This window comes from Protopterus annectens, chromosome 4.part0 (assembly GCF_019279795.1).
Source record: "Protopterus annectens isolate FY-2018-M chromosome 4.part0, PAN1.0, whole genome shotgun sequence".
Classification (NCBI taxonomy): domain Eukaryota; kingdom Metazoa; phylum Chordata; order Ceratodontiformes; family Protopteridae; genus Protopterus; species Protopterus annectens.
Genome location: NC_056733.1, coordinates 558,552,177 through 558,579,932, shown reverse-complemented (window position 1 = coordinate 558,579,932; position 27,756 = coordinate 558,552,177). Strand labels below are relative to the sequence as shown.

Sequence of the window (27,756 nt, the reverse complement as noted above, 5' to 3'; positions counted from 1 at the left end):
AATCAACCGAACATGCTGGAGGGACAGGTTCTTAACCCAGAAACTGCCCATGCTCTGGAATAAACTTCCCATACATGTCAAGCAGAGCACCTCACTGGCCCTCTTCAAGAGAAATCTTGATGAGTGGATGGGAAATAGAAAGTTCACCCCAGGGATCACTCCAATGGCTCTACTTGATAGAGGCACTGGGAACTAAAGTCGGGAGGCATGATGCCAGGGCACTTCTATAGGCTAGGCTTGTAAAGGCTCCAGGACCATTAGCCTAGTACACACGTATGAACCTATGAACATTAGAAGGCCTTAGTTTTTTAAAGATATGTATGCAACATCTGTTTATTCTTCCAAAAGAAAACATACCCATAATACCATTTCATTAGTCTTACAAAGATGAACTTAATTATAATCATAGAAGGATTAACAATGATTGATTCTAAGATAAGATAAGATATTTCTAATGTAGTGTTTGACTTGGATAAGAAAGTGCTCAATGACTTGGAATTTGTTAGGTACAAATTTAAATACAGTAGGATTTTTTCCAGCATTGAGCAACACATGGGCAAGCTTAAAAATAATAAAAGTAAAAAACTGGATCGGGATAGTAAGGCTTATAGCCAAGGTACATCTTACCCGTCTCCCTCTCCTGCTCAGGTTTGGCAACCTGGTATGGATATGGAACAACACAACAGCCCCAGCACTAATCAGGAAATTCAGCTTAATGGGCAGCAGTTGCCCATATTATGTGACAACTCTACTAATGATACAGAGCTGCTGTCTGGTAATAATGACTCTGGGCCTACAGGGGCCATAGTACCTGAGGTCAGACGGAGTGAGAGACTTCAAAAGGGTCCCCGTGTGTTTTACAATTACAATAATAGACAGCAGGCTAATAATAATAATACCACAAGTCAACAGGTTTTTCAATATGTCAACCATGCAGGAGCCAGACCAAAGCAACAAAGGAATCAGTTTACCAACAGGAACAATTCCAAAGTCACCAGGAACTTTATGTAATGAATGAGGAAGATTCCACAAGTGAGGAAAACATATCCTCAATGAAGGTTTCTTCCAGTCTATTTTTTGTTGCTTTGTGTCAGACTTCTCAATGTTCGGGGGTCGAGGATGATGATTCTGATATCATGCTTACTTGTTCGGAAAGCGAAAATGATTTACTACTATGTGAAACAGGCTCTGCTATTATATCCAACAAAGACGAAGATTTTAAAGTGTTTAACTTTTCTTCAAGTGTAATTTCTTGTGAGTTGGTGAATTTTTTAGCTAAGGGCTATACATATGTACCACAACAGTGGATTGATTTATTTAAAATGATTATTGAGTTAAAACTTTTTACAAGGAAATTAAATTTTCAGATATTATTTGATAACAATTTAAATCCAGATGTGACGCAAGTGTTTCGGAGATCTAGTACATTTAATCCCCCTCTTCATCCAGTATTGCAGACATTTGAGTCACTTTGTGAACTAGATTTTAGGCACATGGTTAAACATAGTTTAGTAACAAATGTAAATTTAGACACCAACCAGGTTGAACGTGAATTCATTAAATATATACATTCACAAGATATCCGGGTCTGCAAACCTGACAAAGGGGGTGGCTTAGTAGTTTTTGACAATAGTGACTAAATAGACAGAATGAATCATTTATTGAGTAATGAAGCATATCAAATAAGTTCTAGGTCTGAAGTTAATAAAGCTTATAACTTGGTTAAGGGATGCATTAATGATTTTTTCATCGAGGGCCGTATCGACCAAGCCTTGTTGAATTATTTCCGGTTTATCCTTCTTTTTTTGGTATACCCAAAATTCATAAAGACTTGGTCAATCTACCTATGCAGCCCTTGGTTGATGGTCGGGGTTCCCTGACTTATGCTTGTGCTAAGGTCATAGACTCAATGTTACAGAAATATGTTGTATTGGAAGAACAAGTCTGTAAAGACTCCTGGACATTTCTAATGAAAATAAACAACTTAGACTTTGTTGAAAGTTATAATTTCTTAACAATTGATGTCAAGGACCTATACACTTGCATCCCACACCAAATTTGTACTGAATGGGTGGCACTAATGATGTTGAAGCATAATGCTTCAAGCAGAGATATCTCTTTGGTGACAGAGCTCCTTGACCTAGTTCTTTCTATTAATTTCTTTATATTTAATAACCAATTTTACTTGCAAAAAGTGGGGTTAGCTATGGGCTCCCCTTGTGGAGCAAGTGTTGCCAATTTAGTCATGGCGTACTGGGAGTCCGAATTTGTTCTTAAAAACAACAATGTTTCTAAATGTTTAGCTTATTACACCAGATATCTGGATGATATCTTCGTCTTATTAAAAGGGGACGAGAAAGTGGCTTATGATCTGTTCGATAGGTTTAATAAGTCAATTGAGTTCCTACAGTTCACTTCCAACCTTAGATCGGAGTCTGTATCATATCTGGACATTTGGCTTACTAAGAATAGGGTAATGAACAGTTGAACAGCAAAGATATTCAGGAAAAAGACTTACTCTAACACATATTTACACTTCTCTAGTTGCCATCCTTTTCATCAAAAGAGGTCAGTTGTCAAAGGACAACTGGTTAGGGCCTCACATATCATCTCTCAGGATGAGGACTTCCATGAAGAATGTCAGTTTTAGAAAAAGCTCTTTTTACATCGGGGTTACCCTGAGTCTTTGTTGGAAGCATTAATAGAGGAAGTAAAGTATAAGAGAGAGAGGCTCCTAGATGTTTTTAAGGTGTTAGTTTGCAAACTTCTGGTACTGTTGAGCCATCTCCACTTAGTGTAACAGTTCTACACGGTGGACAACCACTGCATTGTGGTTTTATAACCACATTTAGTGTTCATAGCACCCTTTGTGTGAAAATAATAAAGAAAAACTGGGAACTGTTCAGGTGTAACCAGTCCTTATTTGACAAATTTGGCGACTCTCCAAATATAGTTTTCAAATGGGGTAGGAATCTTAAGGACTTATTAGAAAAGCAACATTCTAAACCCCTTAGACTAGGTGGAATGTCCAAATGTGAGAATTGTAATTTTTGCAAGCATGTTGACACAACCAATGCATTTTCAGTGCTTGGTTATAAATATAGATTAAGGGAAAGATTTAATTGTAATTCTAAAGGTATAGTTTACTTAGCCAGGTGTACTCATTGCCCTGCATTTTATGTAGGAAAAACAGAACATAGACTCCGAGATAGGATGTACGAACACTTGTATGCAATAAGCCGCAATAAGTCTGATAATGCCCTGGCTAAACATATCCAATTAAATATGAACCACAAGTTTAAATTTTTAGCTATTGACAAAGTGGAGTACAATACCGAAGGAGGTCCTGTTACTCTTAAACTAGAAGAGTTAGAACTCAAGTGGCAAATTAAACTAGATGCAGGTAATGTTCCTGGTTTAAATGAGACTAACTCTATCAGTATTATTCTTAAATTAAAGAATTTACAGAGGTAAAAGGTGTACTTTAAGGTCTGTTTTTTGTTTAAATGGTTACTATTCTCCCATCATAGTGAGTTTTTGTTTGTATTCATGGTCTTCAGATCTTGATTTAATATGTTATACATTTAAAAAAAAAAAAAAAGTTCACATACTATGTATGTTTTGTATTGTTTTTATGTTAATGTATCTTTAAATAGGTAATGATTTAAATATCCCGCATTTTTGGTGCTAGTGACTATTTAAATGTTTTATTCTTTGTATCAATTACTTCTGAAGAAGACTGCTTTGTTGGCAGACAAAAAGCACTTAAAGTTATCTGTTGTGTGGATTTTATTAAAAGTAGTGAGCGGACTCTAATGTGTTTGGGACTTGTCTTCTTATTACTAATGATTGATTCTGTCAGGCTGGACTAAAATCCAACAGTGCCTGATAGCAATCTGTCCTTTAAACAGTTTACATTCAAAGGTGTCAGATACTGATTGAATTTAAATTGGAATATATGAAAACTGCCCCCTCCCTATTCACATAGTGAATTCCACATCTTCATCATGCTTCGCTAATGCCTTTGCTGTAAACTACTTGCATCATCTCTTCATTCTCTGCTACGTCTCCATTTAATCCTAGTGTCAGTATTTAATATCACTACCCCTCATCCATTTCTACATGCCTTGTCCTGTATTGAGCTCTTTTATTCTTTTACCACCATCCTGTTACTGTTTGATTCACTCTCTGTAGGCATCCTTTCCCCTTTGCAGCCATCTTTGCCAATACAAGACCTGTTTTTGTAAGAAACGTTTGAGCTTACATTATACTTCTATTTTTTTTTTTACTTTGCACCCACAATGGTTTGTGTGAATGAATCTCCCAGTACAACACCCCGTTGTCCCTCCCAAGCTACATTTGCCTGTTACATTTGACTAGTGCCTGTTTTCTAACTCCCTGCACTGTAGCCCTCTTAGAGCCATGGCACAGTGCGATGCACTTCTGAGTGTTATTCCTGATTCTCATTAGGAACAATTTCCTTACATTTTTGACTGTCTCTTTTCATTCTGTTCCTTATCTAGTGCTATAGCCTACATGGCTTTACTCCAGCATGACACTCTATCAAAACCAATCTTTTCTATCCGCTTATGCTTCACTTCAGTTACTTCTTCCTCTTTTATGTCTTTTTCTCTCATGTCATTCACAGCTCCTGTCTTCCCTTATTCATTTCTTCCAGCATTTTCTGTGTCTCTTCTCTCTTACTTTCATTCTTATAAACACCACTGTAATATAATGTTATATTTTGTTAGCCAGGTAGGCCCAATTGACACACACTCCCTTTTCAGGAGTAACCAGGGAGCAATGTGTGATTAAGTGATTTGTACAGTCACACAGTAGGCAAACGTGGACTGATGGATTCAAAGCCTGTGCTACAGGTGCAACAGCTCGCATCTTTAACCTCTGCACCAACTGCCATTTGACTGGGTACTTACATTCCTCTGAACATGGATGCAATGATTCACCTCTCAAGCTTCACTCTTGAGGTAAATTTCTTGGCATCCATGTCTTGCACACATAGTAATGTGGTTACAGTCAGACACCCAATCATAATTCTCTATACATTGCATGAAATGCCATGATTACACTTCAAACAATGTGTGTTCTTCTGTGTGTGTGAGAATTAGGAAAAACTTTTAGACTATTACTAATGGAAAGAACTAATGTGTGTGTGTTACCCGAAACTACATGGCATCTGCTAACTTCATCAGAAAGTGAACACCTGAGCTTTTGTTTACCTTGCACACATATACAACATGCAGATAAAAGATGGGATTACAGTTTTATGTTATTGTAACAAAAAACTCTGAGTCAAGTTGTTTATTTAGATTTTTTTGATAATTTAGACTAAGAGAGTCATTAGCAGTATGCTAGTTATTTATTCCAGCCACATAGGTTGCAGGCCTTTTAGAAAATATCTGCTTCGCAAGTGATTTCACATACATTCAGGATGTTGTGGAATTGAGCTGTTAATCTAAAGACATGGTGGACATCTAGAGTCAAGAGGGTTTTTCATACTTTTATTAATATTATCCCCCCACCCTTTAGAAGATGACATGGGTAACATATGTAGACCCAGAATGCAAGTAAGTATGAACCTGGATGTATCCATATCAACATGCATGAGAAACATAATGGAAACAATACCTATCTCCATTACACACACCATTGCAAACCATCAATAAGGTACATATCTGTATTCCTTTTTCCAGACAGAGTAGGCTGCCATGTCACTTTTTTGAGACAGGTATGTTTTCATGTCACTTTTTTCCAGACAGTATATGCTTTCATGTCATTTTTTATCCCCATATTTTGATCATTTAAATAGTCATGTAGTAACACCAAATGACAATGGACCAACAGTTACCCATCAAATCCCATTCCATATTATTTTTTTCCAGTTTATTTGCTTGAATTATATGTTATGAACCTGTTACATTTATTTCCTTATGGTTCCCTTGGAATTCTTTCCTTGTTATTGTGTTTAGTCCTGAGCTGGGTCTGACATTTTTTTCCAGCACTCCATACCATTTGCTGCTTTCACTTGAAGTGGGTATGTCTTCTTCTGACTAGTACAACACAACACCTTGGCTGTAAACATCTGATTCCAAAAAAAAAAAAAAATTAAAACCAAACTTGTTAAGTTCTAACTCTGAGACATGATATCATGATGTTAGAAAAGACCTTTACTCAACAGAAGGATATCAGAAAAAAAAATATTTTCCTAGCACAGTAAGATCACCAACAAAATGAATATACAAAATAATTATAGTTAGCAGAATCATTTTTTCAGGTTTTCTTTTCATTTCTAAAGCCACAGTCAGTAGTCTGGTCTTAGAGTAATACCTTCTTGACCAGTTCATATTACTAATGCCCAAGTTGCTTATCTTGTACTTAACTGTTCCTTCAGATCTGCATTATGCTGTGTGCATTTTATCCTGATTATAAATGGCTCACTAGAGTAATACACACAAAGCCTGCATTTACTTTAGGAACCCAGAAAGGAAATGTGTTGTGGTGGATGCAGAATACAAGATTTGGCTGTGTATGCTCTAAGGTGTTTTGAGTGTTACATGGGTTTCCACTTGGCATACAACCCGCATATTACATTACGTGGGCATCTCAACTTCCTTCGCTTATGTATAATTCAGCAAGTAGCATTGTTTTTGTGCAAAATAAAGTCTGTGTAATATTTAAAATTTTCAGGGAATGAAACTAAGTGTACTTGGGATGCCCACTAATACTTCTGACAGCTATTTGCATTGTTGGCAGGTACAGTTAAGAAACAGGCATAGACTTTTTTGGAGAGCCAATGAAGGAGAAAATATCTCTGAGTGGTTATCCAGTTTGGAAGTGGGAGATGCTAGGGATAGAGATAGATGATGCTCTAAACTGTGATGGAGAATATGGCATTAACTGTGTGTTTATTAAGCTGTGTATGTAATCTTTTGATAAATGCGTAATTGCCACAAATCAATATGCCACTTGCACAGATGAACTAGGACTATTGACCTGGCTAAGTGATTTGCTGGGAGTCATACAGACTACAAAATGTTGATAAATTCAAAGCCAGCTGAAGTATGAGTTTGCTTCACAGCTCATAACTTAACTGACTGGGCAATGCTGTCAGATGACAGCTGACTGATGATTCTAATCATGGAAATGCAGCAGGATAGGAATTTGAATCATGTCAGACATGCCAGGTCTGCTGCTGAATATAGCAAAGGAAAATGATGGATATGTGGAAAAATATGGGAGGCAGAACTGTACCTCACTGGTGGCATAAATGATAAAGCACTGACTCTAGCCCAGCCAGCCTGGGTTCGATTAGTGGCAGGGATGGAGGAGCATGCTTATCCTGGGGGCAGTGTGCTCATTGGAGATGCTCCCTAAGGAGAGGCATGGTCCAAAGAGGGGAATTGCAGTTGGCCAAGGAAAGTGGTTACAGCATATATAACAAAAAAAAAAAAAAAGCAGACAGAGGCACAGATAGCCGAGCCACCAGGATGCCCTTAAGGTGCACAACTAGCGTCAGCAATACTGGAAATAGTCCATGGGGATAGGAGAATGGCTGATAGACCTGGCATTGACATGGGGCACTGGGTGTGTTATGGTAATAATAAAGAATGAGGGAACCAAAAAAAAAAATTTAAATATTCCAGTCACATACCAGTGAAGGAGAAAATCAAAGCTATAGAGAAGACAGCAAAAGCCATTATTGGAGGACTGCAGCTTTGGGTGATTTTTTTTTTTTTTTTTTTTTTTTTTTTATAATGTGCAACTTATTGGTATTTTAGTAAATAAACCACAGGATAGCAAAACCAGGCTGTAAACCAGTTGTAGCATAAAATCAGCTCGGCAGCAAATAGTCCACAAATTCTGACAAAAAGATGGTCAATTGTGGTAAAATCCAAGAGTAAATCGATTTATTGAGAAAATAGGCAAGCGCTTTCACCCAAAAAGGGCTTTATCAAGCCATATACAAAGAAACAAAAAAGGCACACTTTTTAAATGCCTGAAAGTCCACATCACAATGACATCACTTCCCTTTGCGAATCTTAAAAGCATGTAACAAAAAATAAAGGTACATGTCTTAAATCATCAAGGAATAAGATCGTAAACATGTTCCAATGCTGTACTATGCACAACACTAGGATTTGATCTTCAACCTTCTATTCTTTAATAAAGGTTTAATGGGGATCTTATCATTCAGGACAGGTTTACTGTCCGCCCTCAACCTGATAATCCAATCTAACTCACATGTCTCTGTATAATTTCTAATATCCCCTCCTCTAGGGCTCGGGGCATTGATCTGTAGTACCTGAAACCTAAAACTATGTATATCTGATGTCTCCATCACATGCTTGGAGGTTGCATTATAGATGGTCCTAATGCATATGTTATAGACATGCTCTCTAATCCGCTCCCTAAGACATCTGTCAGTCTTACCGACATAAAACGCCATACAAGATGTGCATTTCGCTAAATAAACTAAATGTTCTGACTGGCAATCAGCTTTTACCCTAGGTAAAAAGCATTGAAGTGTCACAGGATGTACAAATCAGGGTTCACTGTCTATATATTCACAGAAATTACATCTGTGGCATGGTTTCGTACCCCAACTGGAGGCCTCATCTGCATGGCTGATATAAGTTTTAGGATAACATAGTATTCTATGCAAATTCTTCCTATTCTTATAAGTAAACTTGGCCTATCCCCTACTACCTCCTAGAGTTGTGCATAGTACAGCATTGGAACATGTGATATTGTTAGACATGAACACACATTTTTTATATATAATATATACTTTCTATGTATGATATATACATTCAAATCTATATTTACTTGCACAGTTTTTTTAACATATATCTCTAGATTTTAGCATTGAGTTTGTTCTTTATATGAGGAATATATTTTTTAGTGTATAATAAGATTATTTTACATAAAATACCTTGTTTATGAGCTTATTCCTTGATGATTTAAGATATGTACCTTTATTTTTTGTTACATGCCTTTAAGATTTGCAAAGGGAAGTGATGTCATTGTGATGCAGACTTTCAGGCATTTAAAAAGTGCGCCTTTTTTGTTTCTTTGTATATGGCTTGATAAATCCCTTTTTGGGTGAAAACGTTTGCCTATTTTCTCAATAAATCGATTTACTCTTGGATTTTACCACAATTGTCCATCTTTTTGTCAGAATTTGTGGACTATTTGCTGCTGAGCTGATTTTATGCTACAACTGGTTTACAGCCTTGTTTTACTCTCCTGTGGTTTATTTACTTGGTTTATTTTCTGGAGCCTTTCTCCCCAGGCCTCCGCTGAAAATTGGCTTCGTTCCAAGTCGGACTTTCCCGTTTAACAAATGTTAAATAAAAATAAAAATAAATAAAAAAAATTTTGCTGTTCTGCACAGAGAGTATTTACTTCCTGGTAACTTTGTTTTTGCTTTTATATTTTATTGGTATCTTAACCACTTCAAATGATTTTAGCATAAGATGAAAAGCAGAAAGTGGGATATTATTTTATTTATTGTGCTTGAACAGCATGTCTGCAAACTGTATTTTATTCTGATCACTTATGTAAACCTTTGAGTTCTTACAATAGTGGTTGTATTTTTTTTTCTTTTTCCTTTTTCTCTTTTTTTCTAGAAATGGCTGAACGACATAATGCTAAACAAGTCTTGCAGTTGGCAAGAGACCTGGTATACAAAGTCCAGACACTGATTGAGAATAAATGAGGAGTAAAAGGAATCCAATACAGCAGTTATAATAAAAAGTCACTTTTTTCATCCCGTCGGCTCACAGTGCAACATTTGTGAAAAAGGAAGACATTGTTACTAAGATTGTTTGAGTAACTTGATCAGGAAAGAAGATATTATACTGACATTAAGCCTGGATATTTCAAAAAACAGCATCTGATGGGATTCAGCACAATCCAAGCAAGAAGCCTTTGTTTTTAGAGTAATTTATTTGTTATTTCAAGTGGCTCTACTTCTAGATTCTGAATAAGACAAAAATGTCCATAGGTCATCTGCTCTTGTATTGCAGTACCAGGAATACATCCACTCACAAACTTACTTTCAGTTGCTTATCAGAGTCAAGCTCATTCTTCATTTGAATGTGCGCTCCTGATTTATATCTGAAATTAATCAGTTGATTAGAAACTAGATTTATAACGCACATCTAACTGTACACAGATTCTCTTAAAAGTACTGTGCACGATACAAGTTTTGAGACAGGCATGCTCTTTGGCTGCCTATTACTTAGTCTAGCATATAATATGGGATTCAGATTCCAGTGGTTGTATGACTGGTTTTACTCCTGTTATAATCAAGTTCATTGTATTTAAAGTAAGCTGTAACACTGGTGTACTATTTGAGTAGCCTGCATCATAGTGAAATATAAAGCATAAATTCCCCATGTTTAAAGACAGCCCTTGCTGTATTTCCACATGTACCAGCATTACCTTGCATTACACAGCTGTAACGGCAGTAAAGGACAGGTTGTCTTGGGCCCCCCCCCACCCCCTTCACCAGCAGTTAACAGGCTAGTATATTTTCTAGTCTGTAAAAGCCATCAGAGGTAGTGCAATATTGAAATGGCTCATTGTGCCTTGAAAGTTTGTATGCCATAGTGTAGGATATTGAAAGGATGGGGTGGTGTTATGCCTAGATGCACTAAAATTACAGAAGCCTTTGTACGTTATTCACTAAAACAGCTTCAGCTGTTGCAGAGCTTCACCTCAATATGCCTGCTGCCATCCGGACACTAAAGTAAGACCTACCATTTTGGTGCTTCTGCCTACCATGTGTGTAGAGTAAACAGTTGTAGGAAACTGGCTTCTTTCTCTTTGTGATCACCTGAAAAGTCTCTCTATTTACCCTGTTGATACTTGCAATCATTCAATATCAAAGTCGAGCTAACAGGCCACCCAAAAACATCCAGAGTCTCTTTAATAGCCTTACAGCTTCTCATCCTCCTCTGACCTCTAGTCATTGTTCTTTGGGTGACATAGTATCGTCTGAACTCCAGTCATTGTTCTTTTGGTGACAGAATATTCCCTGATCTCCCGTCATTGTTCTTTTGGTGACAGAGAATCTTCTCTTCTCCATTCATTGTTCTTTTAATGACAGAATATCTCCTGATCTCCAGTCAGTGTTCTTCTACTGATAGAGTATCCTCTGATCTCCAGTCATTGTTCTTTTGGCGACAGAGTATCCTCTGATCTCCAGTCATTGTTCTTTTGGTGACAGAGTATCCTCTGATCTCCAGTCATTGTTCTTTTGGTGACAGAGTATCCTGTGATCTCCAGTCATTGTTCTTTTGGCGACAGAGTATCCACTGATCTTCAGTCATTGTTCTTTTGGTCACAGAATAGTCCATTTATCTCCAAAAGATCCCTATTATTTGTCCTTTTTGTTAAAGGATAGTTCAGCCATTCCAAAGCAATTCCTGCACATTAACCTTTGGCAGTATACTTGGCCATCCCTTCCCAGATGATCCCAGACCAGTTGGTTTTCAGTAGCCATTCCTTCACCAAATGACACGTGGCTATTATCCCATTAGGTAATATAGTAGCTCATCCCTCCCCCTGTGATCACTACTTATAGCCCCTTTGGTGGTATGTCAGCTCACACTCATTACCAGCTGATTTGTGGTTTGACTCCTGGTACAGATTTTGCAGTTTCTCATATTCTACAGCCCTAGACCACATCTCACTGCTATTGATTGATTCTGCACTATGTGTAACAGTACAGCCAAGTCAACTAACCCATGTCTGTCTTAGCTGCCAGCCCTGGCTGTATTTCAAGTCACTGATTAACCAGTGACCTACAAAGATACCCATCTATATTCTGCTACCACCCTGGCCACAAGCTAACTAATATCACTGTGAACATTTCTAGACATTGATTGTTTGCTGGCTCTGTTATGGTTATAATGCTCATTTTTCAGAAATGGACTTTGTCAAACATAATCATTTGGGATACTCATGCAGGAGATACAAAAGTAGTCATTGGGGAAAGGAAGCAGGACTCTGGACCACAAGCTGCTTAGAAAAGGAGGAGGGTGACAGAGAATACTGTATTTTCAGCAAAATTGGCACTGAGAGTGGAGGAACTGTAATATCATCAACATAAATTTAATTTGAAATCAGGGAGGTACTGCTAATAAGTAGCTATTAGAGCTTGTATTAAGGATCGTACGGGGTGGATCTCTTCAACACCAGAAATCTTCATTCAGTGAAAGCACAATAGTGACTAAGTTGTCATTAACAGTTTATTATTGCTTATAGTGGGGGAATATATTAGATATTATTTGGAATGAGCAATTTGATTCACTAGCAGTAGGAGTACTACAAAGAGCTTGGTGTGACTGGGGGTGGGGGAGCAATAGATTATGTAGAATGTGAAATTAAACAATAAACAAAGGTTTTATTTTGTGACCATGGGAATTTAGTATGGGAGATTTTGAGATGGATGGACCACAGTGATGACTGCCAGAGTTAAACAAGAAGTGAAAAGCCATGCCATACCACCAAAAAAGTTCAAGTGGTTACAGACAGAACTGTAATGAACAATGAGGAATTAAAGTTAAATAAGGACAGGTGAAAGGGTTTGTGACAGGAATTTCCTATCAAGCAAACTTGGGATGGAGTTGGGGTGGAGTGGGAGAACACTTTCCCATGTGAGAAATTTCCATGCAAATAGAAGAGTTCAGACCATGACCTTAGCAGACAATTGTTTTTTTTTCCTTTCAGTTTATGTACTGATTGACCTTATATATAACCTGATTATAAAAACATACTAATGAGACCTTATGAATGTACATAATCTTGCCTTGCACATTCATTTTCACTTACATATTAGTACATCACAGGCTGTATATCAAATCTGAAGGTGCAACATTTCTATAGTTGCACAAACTGTGAGTATCCTGCCTGAAACCCTGAATATTTTGCATTAAATACAATGGCTGTGTACTTCTGCTGTATATCATGCGTAAAACAAGAAGTCTAATCATCTAATTACTCATTTTGTCTGATTAAAACATCAAAGTTGTCTTTCACCTAGTGTTTGGATGACCCATCTCTTAGGAATTTTTTAAGTGAATGGCATTCTCACTGGACAAAAAGTAGACTGATCTCAAAAGACCCTCAGCCTAGACAGCCTCAATGTAAGTATCTTCAGAAAGTGACTGAACAAGGAACATAAGAACATAGAAACAATAATGGATAAAGGCTTTTGGGGACCAGAAGCTACCTAGCCATGTACACCTTGAAGTAGCCACACTTTAAAGTTCTTGCTCCCCTTTTTGAGCAGTTGATAGTGCTCACTTCACAAATCTTGAATTATGGCCCCATGGTAAGTTTCTGTTTTCCCTTTTAATTATGAGCATTTAACTTAAAGGGTGCAAAAACACAGTGGTAAATAGTGGAAACTTATTCCACAGGCTGGAAATATATTGAGTTGGAAACCTATCCCTCTGGTGAGGCTTGTTTATTGGTATAGATTTATGTCATTTGTGGTGGTGCTTGTAGGGCCACCAATTTTGCAAAGAAATAAAAGGTTAGATAGGACTGGACCTTTCATGGCATGGAAAGTAAGGCATAGGTCAACCCAGAGCAGCTGGTAGGCTGCTGAGTATAAGGAGAGATATATTAATCTGTTGGGATAGTTGAAGGATTTAAGGCCTTTAATTTTCTTGGATAGACATCTTTGGGATCTTTCCAGCTCAGCAATTTGCCTGGATTCGTACACACAAAAGGGGATGTTGTATTAGTTAATAGGTCTGATAAGGGAAGTGTATAGAACTCTGGTAGCATCCTTGGATCTTGAATATATTTCCCTGCAAATTAACTGGTCCAAATAGAAGGGTTTCCTGACTGTAATGGAAATAAAATGATTGAATGAGGCAGAATTGTCCATAAAAGTACCCAGGTCTCTTATGACCATGATTGCTTGAAGAGGAGTACCATTTATAACACATGAGGTGGGAACAGCTAGACCACCACTGACTACACAAGTGGCATAAGACAACATAGCCATAAGGTGTCCATCCACATCCTTCAGCCCTCCAAAATAATAAAGCCAGCTGCACAAGCACAATGTATTTATACCGTAAAACCTCCCCAGATCTGACTTATCTGCCCTCACACTGAATGAAAATGAAACCACTACACACACTCTCCTTACATTCCCAGCAACATAGATGACTCATAGCCATTCCACACCCACAGAGAAATGTATATAAACAAACATAAACACACACACACACACACACACACACACACACACACACACACACACACACACACACACACACACACACACACGCACACACCAAACACGTTGCTACAGGCAGCTCACATTAAAGTTGACATTTAAAGTAGTGCTTCTTTCACATTTATGAACAAGCCGTCACTTGAAAGCAACTAGCCTAAGGCAGGCCCTTTCAGATGGTGGCAGTAAACTCAGCCATATGAGGCTGAGGTGATTACACTTCAGCCTGGCATTATGCACGCCATTACTACCATGGCATATCTATCCATTTATGAAAACTGGACTCAAATATTGGACAGTATTACAGATTTAATAACAATAAAAACTGCAGTCTATGTTGTTGTTAAATTAATTTGCATTATACCCTTGTTAAATCAATTTGAATCATTATAACAGTTAACTATTTAAGCACACTAAGTATTTCATTGTCAAACGCTATGAAAAGTATTTCTACATTACTAGCTAAAAGTGGTTATTATGCTGCAATTAAGGAAATAGCAGAGAAAGAAAATTATTTATAACACAAGAAGACTGAAAATAACATCTTGCTCATATTTCCTTATTAACAGAAAATGTGAATTTTCTTAGTGTTTTTTTTTTTAATTGTGCATCTCTTAATTCAAGTATTGTTCAGTGCAGATAACAATGTCAAGAAAAGTAACAACCTGCCTTCAGTGTTCAAAAAATTCAGTGGGATAATTTTCACAAAAATGACAAGTGATAGTATGTGACTTTTTATTGTTGAGTTATTTGCCATGCAATGCATTTAGTAGATAGTACAATGCTGCTACATGTTTAATAGTCTGCCATTGTGTTAAATTATTTTCACCCAAAATTGCAATCTATGGATGACCTACAGAGTCGCCATTACTACAAATCCAATTTGTAATTGCATTTTTATGCTTAAAATATTCTCCACTGTCAATGGAAAAGGTGCAATTTTTGTAAACAGAGTAGCCTGCTAATGTTAAATATTTAGTTTGCAAGGTATATTTCAGATTTTTATTTTTGTATAAGCTAAATAATTTCTGAACTTTGCCTATAAATTGGTAAAGTAACATTTGATTTTAAATGTCTGTTTATTCACCATTAATAAATCATTAAAATGCTTGACATTTTGTACAGCATGGACATTTTCCACTACTAAAGATGGGATAAATCAGGTATTGGGCTTTGCACAGAACTACATTATTTGTATGCTGTAATAAGTGCATACTGATAAAACAATTTTTCCTAACACACACTGATTATACTATTAGCACAAAATTTACCTTCCTAATGCAATATCATTTAAAAAATGTTTATATCAGTATCAAGACCTAAGATACAATGTTTTTTTTACCAGGCAAGTGAAATGAAACAAGTTCATTTTCCTTGATATGTTAACTTGCTTTATAAATTGCGTAAAATAATACAAATCTAAGCTTGTTACGTTGAAACATGAAACAGTTGTTCTGGAGTACCATCAGTGACAAACTCTGTTATTAGATTGTCTTGTTACTTGAAAATTAAATGTTAGGTTTTCAGTACAGCCTGAATTAAAAGCCATTTTCATTAAAGAAATCACTGCCCTGTATATACCATATGGTATACTATACTGATTTTCACATTTTCTAACAGTAAAAAACATTAAACAGAAAAGTGCTGTAATATGTAAGATTATTCACTGAAAGAGAACTTGTGAAGTGTGACTAATCTAACACTTTCACTATAATTACTTTATTTTAACTAGATTACATGTGCATTTTACTGCATATATATTGCATAAGATTATTTGAAAAAACAATGTCTTTGTATTACAGTACACTTTAAGATACACATGTTGTTGTTCAAGGTGCCAGTGTTTTCACTATGTATTTATCTCATATATTTATACAAGTTATTGTACAACTGAAAATGTATGTATAAAATACTGTATGTGAATTGTTCTGTAAATGTAAATATTTATTTGAAAATGTATTTAATATAAATGTTTATCAGAGAGCTAAGTCACATATAGATAAGAGACAAATGGCCATGTTTTGGATTGAGATCTTTTATTCCCTTTGTGACTGAATGCTCAAGTTACAAATGTGCCAAGCCGTTATTATTATTGCTTTGTGGTAATTGCTGAAATATTTAACACTCTCCTGCTAGGTGTTCATTATCTCTTACTGTTATAAATGAATACAGCATAGAATTTTCTTTACAAATAATATGGTGTCTCCCTTATTAATACTTAATGCAACAAATTCTGAAAACTCTACATTTGCTACCAAAATTCAGGATACCTTGCCAACCACTGTACATCATTTCAGCTCTCAGATGTTATCATGTAATCAAATTCTACCAGCCATCTGCATTAGTCCAACTATTTTTGTATCACTAGCCAAGAAAGTAATACCTGTAAATGATATATCAGTATTTGTCTCACATGTATAGACTTTTCAAGAATTCCAAGATAGGTAAAGTGGCCAGAACTTATAAAATATATGGGGCATTGTCATATTTATTTATGCTACTAAGGTCTTTGCTGAGTAGGTAAATGACTGAAATCTTTTTCAACTTGAAACAGACATGCAGTGCTTGGGTTGCTTTAATCACAGTATGTTAATGCATTCTGTGCTTGCAAGTGTAGTAGTTATATGCATTTTCACCCTCTTCCTATGTCCCCATGTTACATATTTGCTTCCTACTAGACAATGCAACCATGGAGTCATAGTACCTCTGAAATGGTGAGTTATGTCACCATAGTACACAGTACAGTGTAATGTTTTTTTTTTCAAATTCTGTGTGCAGCTTTAAATACTGTATCAATGTTAGTTTTTTTTTTTTTTTTTTTTTTTTTGTCTAGCAAAATACAAAATAAACCAGGGGATTCTGGTTTGGGAATATAGCTTTTCTTATAGTTTCTTAGGGTTCATGCTGTAGATGCTGCTGACAGTGAAAAATGACTAGCATGGCTGACTCTCAGAAAAGCCTGATTGTTGAAATGTCAAAGCAGGAAACTGTCAAGTGGGTGTGATTTTTACTACAATGCACAGTGACCTCAAATGGTAATATATTATAAAGTACTGCTGTATAAATCTCATTAGTTCAAAGCATTTTTTCCAAACGCAGATGTCCAAAGAATACTGAAAACAAGATTTCAGTTGCCATTTTCTGCTTGGGGGGGCAAGGTGTCCAAACAGAGTTCCCTCTAACTGTTTAAAACAAATTACTACCTCTAAATTGCCATAACTTAGCGCTATGGACCTTAAACCCTCCCTTCTTATTTGGGCATTCAGGTAAGAAAAGCCTATCTTCCAAATAGCAAGCGTTATATTACATTATGAATTGCAGAGTTTGTGGATTGCCTTTCGTATTGAATACCTTCCATGGTGTGATGTCATTATTTGGTTGTGCTCTCATTTCTCCCATTATCTGTAGTATAAACACAATTTTATTTACATCCTTAGTAGACATGACAGACATCACTGTAGCAGCTCTTTAAGGGGATTCCTGTTTAGGTACTGAGTTTTGTAGGGTGCAGCATTCATATTGATGTATTACTGTAGTATGTCATTCAGTACAGCAATAAGATTGCTGCATGGATTGAACCAGATTTAGTTATATGCCTCACAGGCTACAGTATCTTCACTAGACTATGTCACCTAAGTCTTTTTTCTGGAATACTTCCTCCACATTACATTTCTGATTGAAGGTCTACACCCACAAAAGTCTCTCAGAAGGTACCTTAGGACTATTGACATGCTAATGTAAGGGGTAACTGTTACAGGATAGATGATAATTTGGGAAGTATTTTGTTGATCCAAGGTCACTACAAGTTAATCAAGTCCTACATAAGATGTTAAATTCCAAAACTGTCCTAGTCTTTTAAAATAAGAACTTGCGTAAAAATAAGTGTTCTGAGTGATGCATTAGTGACAATACAGATGGTGGTAAAAAGAAAACACAGAAGGATCACATACACAACATGAACTAATGTGGCAAGATAGTTAATCTTTAATAAATATAATGTTAAACTAAGTGCTAAGTGATAAAACTAACTATAAACACAGTGGCAATACAAACTGAGGTCATAGCAATCTTTCTGAAAGAACATTCAGAAGCCAAAACTGATTCAAATGCATATGAGGGTACAGCTTTTTCCTTACATTTGCCTTAGTGATCATTGTATGTACCAGACAATTAATAGACTATCATTTTGGCAGCTATTTTAATTGGATAATTATAGTGAAGTGTGGGGGCTGTCTAACAGCTGACATCTCTGAATCACTTCCTTTTATAATTAACATTCTGACCTCACTTACTATGACATCACTGCTAGGACAAGACATCCATTGCCTGCCAGGTCACTTCCTTTCTTACTATGTCATAGCCTATAAAATGATAAGTAATGGTCAGTGGAAGGAAAAATAAAATGACTTGCTGCATAACTAGCTATCTCTATACCCATGATGCAATGCAGTGCTTTCTGAAGAGTCAAGGTAGAAGGGAGAGAAATGACTTAATTATTAAAAAAAAAAAAAACTGTAAATCGATGCTTAAACTTCATATACCTTTGTTTTATCTATTTTTAATTCCATTTGCGCTTTGATACAGTGATAAAGTTAATACCAGTAATCTGTAGTAATTGTAAATAAAATGCCAATCCAAGTACTTTAAACCATGTAACACCAGATTTGCAGTCTCATAAAAGGATAAGTTTTTAGCAGGTAGAAAATAATTTAAATTGCTTTCAGTTCAGCATATCATAAGTCTTAACCTCTTTGCACAAGAATCAGGCAAAGTCATAAATAAAGGGGGATTAAAAGTCCAAAAGTAGAGAAAGAGTTTAAAATGTCTTGTAAAATTAGGAAGTTAGTAAAATGATATTAGCATGCTTTTTCTGAAGGATATCAAGTCCGAAATTCAAATGTTTGTCATAATTTAGCAACTGTAATTCTCTGTGATTTGCCAGAATACCACCAATGTTATGATGTACAGACCAAAAATGCAACATAAAACATGGACATTCTGTAAAATTCTGAACAGCTGCAAAGTTATATAGAATATCAGAATACATAGCATCATTTCAGCTTAAGAAATGGATGGAACTCACACATGATACCGTACTGGAGAGCAGAGACTCTACAACAGGGTATTATAATGCAAGGGATGCCCATCATTAAGACTGCAGCATCACAGCAGCATATTAAGTCTCCACGAAGCATGGACTGGGAGAAAATGAAATGGCCAGAATCTTGTTTATTAGAGCTAAACACAGCAGTTTAGCAAGCTTAAAAGAAGGAAAATAAAAAAAACAATTAAATGCAACATGTTACAAATCCAAGCATGAGGAAAGGTGTGTGTGTGTGTGTGTGTGTGTGTGTGTGTGTGTGTGTGTGTGTGTGTGTGTGTGTGTGTGTGTGTGTGTGTGTGTGTGTGTGTGTGTAAGAGAGAGAGAGAGTAAGCATACATTTGGTCAAGAATTCTGTACAAACCCAACAGTAATCGTGAGAGTATTGAAAGACCTATGTATGTGTGAGAGAAAGGAGAGGGAACAAGTCCACATACCTCTCAAATTCTTTACATTAATTCAGTTAAAGAGATGACAGAGCAGGAGGTTTGGCATCAAAATGCTTTTTTCTGAAAAATAAGAAGTATGAAATACACAAACGGGATGTATTGGTGGATGACACTATTCAGAGATTTATCAGATACAAAATTAAGAGAGGTTCTACAAAATAAAGAACAGCTGAGAGGTGTGTGTGTGTGTGTGTGTGTGTGTGTGTGTGTGTGCGCGCGCGTGTGTGTGTGTGTGTGTGTGTGTGTGTGTGTGTGTGTGTGTGTGTGTGCATTGAGGGATGTTGAAATCCTTTGCATTTATTAATTCTTTCACTCATTTGATCATGAGTATCTGAGATGTAAACAATCAAAAATTGGTTGTAATGCTGGGCACATCTATGTCTGGCACGTGTGTGTGTGTGTGTGTGTGTGTGTGTGTGTGTGTGTGTGTGTGTGTGTGTGTGTGTGTGTGTGTGTGTGTGTGCACGTGTGTATGTTTCTACGTGGGTGTAGGTGTCTGCATGTGCATCTGTTTGACTGTATGTGTGAGCAGTAGTCTTTCTGTGCATGTATGTATAGAAATGTGTGTGTGTGTGTGTGTGTGTGTGTGTGTGTGTGTGTGTGTGTGTGTGTGTGTGTGTGTGTGTGTGTGTGCACCTGTGTATGTTTCTACGTGGATGTAGGTGTCTGCATGTGCATCTGAGTTTGACTGTATGTATATATGTATATATATATGTGTGTGTGTGTGTGTGTATGCACGTATGTGTAACACACACACACACACACACACACACACATATATATATATATATATATATATGTGTGTGTGTGTGTGTAATATATATATGTGTGTGTGTGTGTGTGTGTGTGTGTGTGTGTGTGTGTGTGTGTGTGTGTGTGTGTAATATATATATATATATATGTGTGTGTGTGTGTGTGTGTGTGTGTGTGTGTGTGTACGGAAGCAAGAAAAGTAGTTGAGAAGTGCTTTAGTGAACCACAGCATATTGAAAACAATGGATTTCAGGTAGACCCAGTGACATTCAGGAGCAGGAAAGTGAACTTCTTGACCCCATTTTGTATGCATGCTAACACCACTTGTCAAGGTGGAGCACATGAGTGAAGAATTTGCCCTCCCCTGTTAAATACAGTTCATACCTGATGTTTTATTTTTTTCCTTTTGACCTACCCTGTTTCTCCATTTCCCCCCTCCATTTGCAGACCCCGTGGTTTTGTTCAAGGGTGAACATACAATGAAGATGTACAGCACATTGTCCCACCTCTGCAGCAGCTCAGTCATGTCTCCTCCATTATCCCTCATTGGGCCACACCTTCAGAGAGTAACATCCCAGCTTCTACCAGGGATCTTCACAGGAGACACCCACAAGACTGTCCACCCTCACAGGGATGCCCCAGCTGCCTGGGCAATAGTCAAGGCTTTATCTCTCTAGTCCAACATAACTTCTCTCTGACAAATATTTTAAAATCTTCTTTGAAATATAACTGCCATATTGTCTACAGTATTAAGTACACTAGTTAGATGTAAGATAATATAATAACTGGAGAATAGTCCTTCTAAAAGGTTGAAATACCATTCTGTTTAAATGATTATGTAATGAATTAATGGAATTCATTGTATCAAACTAGGATTCCTTAACCTGCCTCCATGAAACCCAGCATCCCAACAGTTCATTAAAAGTTACTAGTTTCAGTAATGTAAAATGTGTCTTGAAGGTGCATACTCCTTAGAACTGTAATATAAGGAATGGCTATGCTCTCCACACCTCACATTTTTGTGAAACTCATCATTTTATTGGACTGCAGAACAGACAGATTTTACACTGTTAATTTCATGAAACTAAAGATAGTTCAACTGAATTTCAGTTCACTCACCTGATATCATAACTTTAAACTTGTAATAGTCATTAAAATGTGGTGATGGTCTTATTGTTTACCTTTTTCTTTGTTTTAATTTATATAATGATGCAAGGTGCTTGCAAAAGAAAAGTCTAACATAGAAAAATAGTCACTTTACAAAGCTGTTTCATTCCCTGAATGTTTTTTTTTTTTTATTACAGAAAAATTATGCCACCTGACTCAGGTCCATTCTAAAAATATTATGTACCATTGTAGTATGTAATAATAATCGCACCTATATTAAATAAAATATGCCTTTTTCTCCAGAGATGTGGCATTTTCATGTTTGGACACTACATGAGAATTCTTTGTAGCTTTTATGTCAGTACTGCATTGGAATGGTATACAAGAAAGATATGTTAAACCCTATAGATCAGTGATAGAAATTAAGTTTTCCCTTCTTTGGAAGTCTAGTTTGAAGAACTTTAGTTCCTAAGATGCCTTCTCCTAAGCAAGGAATTTGTTCATTATTTCACACTTACTGTAAGTCACAGACACCTCATCTGTCTGTTCTTTGTACACAGTACTTAAGTTTGTATTTTCTTTTTCATTTTTCCAGAGGTTTAGGATTTCTAATACCATGATATGAATGAACTCAATTCATATGTCTGAACATAAGGTTCATGAAATCAGTACTGTTACTTTCGGCAAAAGTGGCCTTAGCACCCACAGTGTACCAAGAACCGCCTCCTTCTATAGTTCATACTGGGTTACTCGATTATTTGTATAGATATTATATTTAAGTAAGTATGCATGTTCTGTTTTTATTGGCCCAGTTTCACCTGCTGTTATTGGAACTATTTTGCCTTGGTATTTTATATTCCTGTCTCTGACTTTCTGTATGCAAAACACTATTCTTACTAAGAGTATCTATTTGTGTAGCTAATGCTGTTTTTGTTCACTGTATTTCATTTATAGTATTTAGCTTTTTTAGTTGTACTTTTTTCACTGTTAGCATTTTATGATCTAACATGATCAGTGTTTCTACATTTTCAGTAATTCTTTATGATTCATGAATTCAGTAGTTCTCAGCTATTTGTATATGTTAATGGTTGCACAGTCTCCGATGTAGTAGCAAACCACATTATTGTACCTTTCAGTATAAAGACCCACAAATGTTTTTCACTGCCAGCAACACAATGTGCAACAGTTTCCATTTCTGCACTGCAGAATGTACATTTGGCTTTTCCTGTAGACTTTGTAAACCAGTGTGTATGCACTCCACTGTCCAAAGTCTCATATTTAGGTTTAATTTCACTTTTCATTAACAATTCATGCACTACATCTTAATAATGATGTGGTTGTTCCATGAGTTTTCTATGATATTCACTATAATTATGGGCTTTCCACATTTTTTTATCTTATTTTTTTCTTTTCTTCTGGTCATAATTGTTGCACTCTTTCTTTCTTTTACATTTTTGGCACTTTCTGTTCCTATCTGTCTTGTCCATGTTTGGCTTGTTTTCTCTGTCTGCTTCCTTCTGAAATGCTTCTACTAATCTGACCAGTGGTGTCATGTTAGACTTTTCTGCATGATTTAGAATTTTTACTGTGTTTATATATTATGACATCAATAAATATCTGTGTAGTTCCACAGTTGCTGATGTTGCCTTCAGACATTCAGAGTGTGATGTTACTGATGTACTTTGATTATTTTTCTTGGTACTTTTCCATTAACGGGGCAACAGTCTTTGGGAAACAGAACTATTGCCACGAAGTGTGCCTGGAGAAGTACCTACACTTATGAGGGATCTTTTGTCCTTTTGGCTCATTTCTGTAAACTGTCCGTAAAGAGACACCCTTCCGTTGAACAACACCATGTCATTTGTGTGAAATAACAGCACAGAAGTTAGAATTCATCACATTACAGAGGTTTCTGTTCAAAGGCATTTATGGATTTGGAGGCACTATGCACAAATATAACACAGTATAACTGTAGTTTGCATTACATGACTTTCACTTCAAATCCGATGGAGTTTTTCAGTTTACTGAGGAATATGACTTCATCTGCCTAGGATCGTATCATGTGAACTCGTGGAACCGTAGTGTGTAAGTAACTGAACAGGTCACAGCAGACATGCAGTCTTTCTCTGTAAGAAATAAACAGCTCGGTCAGGAGGCAAGGAAAAGGCGTATTCATACAACACCACTGCTTTCAAGATTTGCAAGTTTCCCTGCCGTGCCCTTTTTTTCAGAAACATGTTGTGTAACGTTACTGAAAAAGTAGGCTGGTTCAAGCCTGCTTGCTTTCCATTTATTATGTTTTGGATGTTGCCTCACATTTCTTCCCTGTCCCATTTCTGCCACAACCAAATGGCTCTCAAAAGTAGACAGTGCCTATTAGAAAGTGGAGCACACAACAGGTGGAACGGATATGTTTGCTAAGTAAAAATACATTTTTGGTGATTTATATATGGATTTTGTTAACAGTAGTCATGAAACTGGATTTATTCATACAAAGTCGGGTTGTAAGTTATCGGGGCAACACTTTCAATGTGATCATTCAGTTGTAATCTAGTAACTTAAGAAGAAGTCTGTTAACCTGATGTGTTTAAAATATAACGAAATCTTGTTTTATTCATAATGTATTATGAAAACAAATACTTTTACACATATGTGGTTAGCAGACATGCTAAGAAACTGGATTACAGCCGAACAATCGCATTGAAAGTGTTGCCCCATTAACGGAAAAGTACCTTTTTCTTTTATACAGTTATATGTTTCTCCATGCTGTCCACTTTAATTAGTCATCAAAACTTGCATTCTTTTTATTTTCTTTTATAAAAATATTAATCATTATTATCAGAATCTTGATAGTCTTGTAGCCCCCCAACCTGCATACTTCAGTTTATTTTACCAAGGAGACCATAGAACATGGGGAAGTAAAACAATTTGCTAATGGTCAAGTCATACCGTATGAAAACAATTGATGGAATTCAAACCTAGATCTCCAGCTTTGCAGCCAAGCACCTCAACCACTAGGGTGTACTGCTGCCCCAACTATCGTTTTATCATTTTTCATCCCATCTTCATGATTAATAGCCTAATATGTCTGACCTCTTCCATCATTTTGGAATTCCCTGTGCAAAGATCTTTTTTTTTTATTTGCTAAACGTCCCATACATTACTAAGCACATCTGCTCATGATCCAGTATGTTTGATTGATATAACTTAAAGTTGTCTAAGAGATCTCTTAGCATATGGCTCATAATGCTTTTGAAGTGCTAGCACCAGGCTTTGTCTTCACCTTCCCAAACACAGTCCATCGATGCAGTTCATTTATCATGAAATACTTCTGCATCCATTTGACCTGTAACCTTTTCCTTATAATAATACTTTGTACAATATATGAAACAGTACCATTTCAGGAATGCAGTGTCAGATCTTTTGACCAAACATGGACTTCACCATAGCTTCCATTTTTTTCTCCTGAACACAGTTGCATTTGTCTGAGCTGTGGCTCATACCTTATAACTGTTACCACAAAATCACCAGATTTGTTACCAATGCCAAATCTTGTTCCCACCACTGTCAGTCCCTACTTTCTTTACAATGGCTTGATCTCCCCAACCTAATACGCTTCCACCAAACCAGCCTAGCACACCATATACTATACTATCCAGAAAAAACCCTGCCCTGTCTGGACTACTAAACTTTTATACTTCAGATAGACATTTACACTGCAGCAATAAAGCCCTAATAGAAAAAAATCCCATGTAGAAATAGCTCTGGGGAATCCCTCTTTGCTAACGAAGTTGCTAACACCTGGAATAGTCTTCCTCCTGACATTAGATTACAAATTAAAAACCCACTTTCAAAAGATTACTGAAAACACACACCTTCTCATCATCCAACTATGCAACTGCAATGGTCCACCATAACTCCTCACTGCACAGCAGTAGTACTGCTCCCTTATGCCTCCTGTTCTTAGTGACATGCTCACCATTGCTCTGTCTCTCAAACTTCTTGTGAATGCTACTAAATGCTTATTGTAAATATGTAATAATTATACTTATTTTCTTCCATTGTTGCCTTACACTAACCTCAATGTAATCTACTAGTTATGTATCTCCTGAATTCTGATATCTCCTTTCAGAACTATTATACCTTAGTAGTATGATGTTAACTGATTCTACATTCATAATCTTTGTAACGTGTTACTGTTATCTCTAAATGCTGTAACTACTGTACTTATTGGAGCTTATCACCCCAGGCCTCCACTAAAAATGGACACCAACTGTCCAGTCGGACACTCCTGGTAAACAAATGTCAAATAAATAAATAATACAATAGAAGTGCATACCATTTCTTGTGACTGACAATGGACTTTGTCCTGTTTCTGCATCATTTCTCCAATAGGTTTACTTGTATAACAACCAATATTACATCTTAAATTGTGTACTAATTTTGTAGGTTGTTGCTGTACCTAAACACATACCCTTTAACTAAGTTACTAGGTTAACAGTCTTTGAAGAATAAATCTTTTTAGGAATTATGGTAATGTAAGTTTTCTACCTTATGTTGGATCTTCATAGGTAGTAGTCTCTACTCATTATGACAGTCCTTTTTAAACTAATAGCGATATTTGTTTCTTCACTGTTATTAGCTACTGATTCCTTGTTGTTAAGGTAGTGCTGTAACACTGAGGTCACCTTCTGGTGGTCAGTATTTCCCCTTCCAAGGCACCAGAGCTTTAGAATATTATCTGAACTATATTCCATAATGACTGTCAATGTATAACTACCTTTTACGATCAGTTTTTTACACCTGCACAGGCTGGTGATATTTTTTTCGTTGGGGATCAGTCCCTATGTAAATGCTGTCATGCAGATGTTTTCTCTTCTATTTTCTTACTTTTGTCTTCGAATGCCTAGTAGGTTCTGTGTTCCTAATAGAGGCATTTTATTCACACCTGCATATAGGTAACAAGGCTTATGAAAATGCTACTGCAACGTTCTGGTTATTTCTTAACCCTCCACCTGCACTTCACCAAGAAAGTACATGTGTTGAGGTACCAATTCTTTTATTTGATGTGATGTTCATTGTTTCCGTATTATCTGTACTATTCAATTTGCTTTTACTTTATAGTTTTGATTACACTAATCTTTAGACCCAATGACTGCCCAGTACTAAGCTCCATCCTACAAACATATACTCCTACACGAACACTAAGATCCTCAAGCAAACAGCTACTAGCCATAACAAAACCAAACAAAAGAGCTGGACAAAGTTTGTACTCCCATAGCATTGGCAAGATTTGGAATACCTTTCCCCCCCAAATAAATCCTTTTACCTGAAGAACCCCTCCTGCCACTGCCAAACAAACTGACCTCCATAAACAGTCCATCAAAAACTCTTGTATTATGCAATGAATAATCAACCAGTTCTATAACTCCACTTTTTTCTTTTTGTTCTGTTACCTAAAAATGCAATTCTTTTTGTTGACTCTCACTACAGATGGTACTGATTTCACATCTATAGTGTTTAAATATGTAACTTATAAACCTGTACTTAATGAATGAGAACTCTGTTCCAAAATGTTGTATACATGTTCTTTTATACTGCAATTTTTGATCTTGCTCATGTTAGATGCACTTAATGTTAGATTCATTTTACTTGTAATACATGTGGAGCTTTTCTCCCCAGGCCTCCACTGAAAATGGGTTTTTGACCCAGTGGACTTTGCCAGTCAACAAATGTCAATAAATAAATAAATAAATTACATTTGCACACAGTAGTCACTGAAGTTGTTTAGAGGACACCATGGAATCCCTTGATTGTATATATACAGCAAACACCTGTCTGTATGATTGCTCTGTATGGCATTGTTTTCTGCATTAATATTTATATAGCCACAACATTATGTATGTCAAGTGTTGTTATAACTTGTTTGAGTTTACAGTAGTTGTAATCCAGGTTATACCATTCACAAACTATTTACCTGATTTTAGAATATCACTGAAGTGTATTAACTGAAACATATGTATGTTATTTTGAAACAGGAGTCAGCAGGCTGAAATGTGTCGCTTGCT

At 36.4% G+C, this 27,756-nt stretch overlaps 1 protein-coding gene across 1 annotated transcript in view; it reads left to right on the top strand.

Annotated features, from left to right (window-relative positions):
* Window positions 1-16,473, top strand: part of SGSM1 (small G protein signaling modulator 1) — a 1,353,076-nt gene extending 1,336,603 nt beyond the window's left edge. Inside the window, exon 24 of the mRNA XM_044068489.1 lies at window positions 9,648-16,473. Coding sequence (XP_043924424.1) covers window positions 9,648-9,736 — 89 coding nt within the window. The 3' untranslated portion in view covers window positions 9,737-16,473. The remainder of the gene's footprint in view (window positions 1-9,647) is intronic.
* The last annotated feature ends 11,283 nt before the right edge of the window (window positions 16,474-27,756 follow it).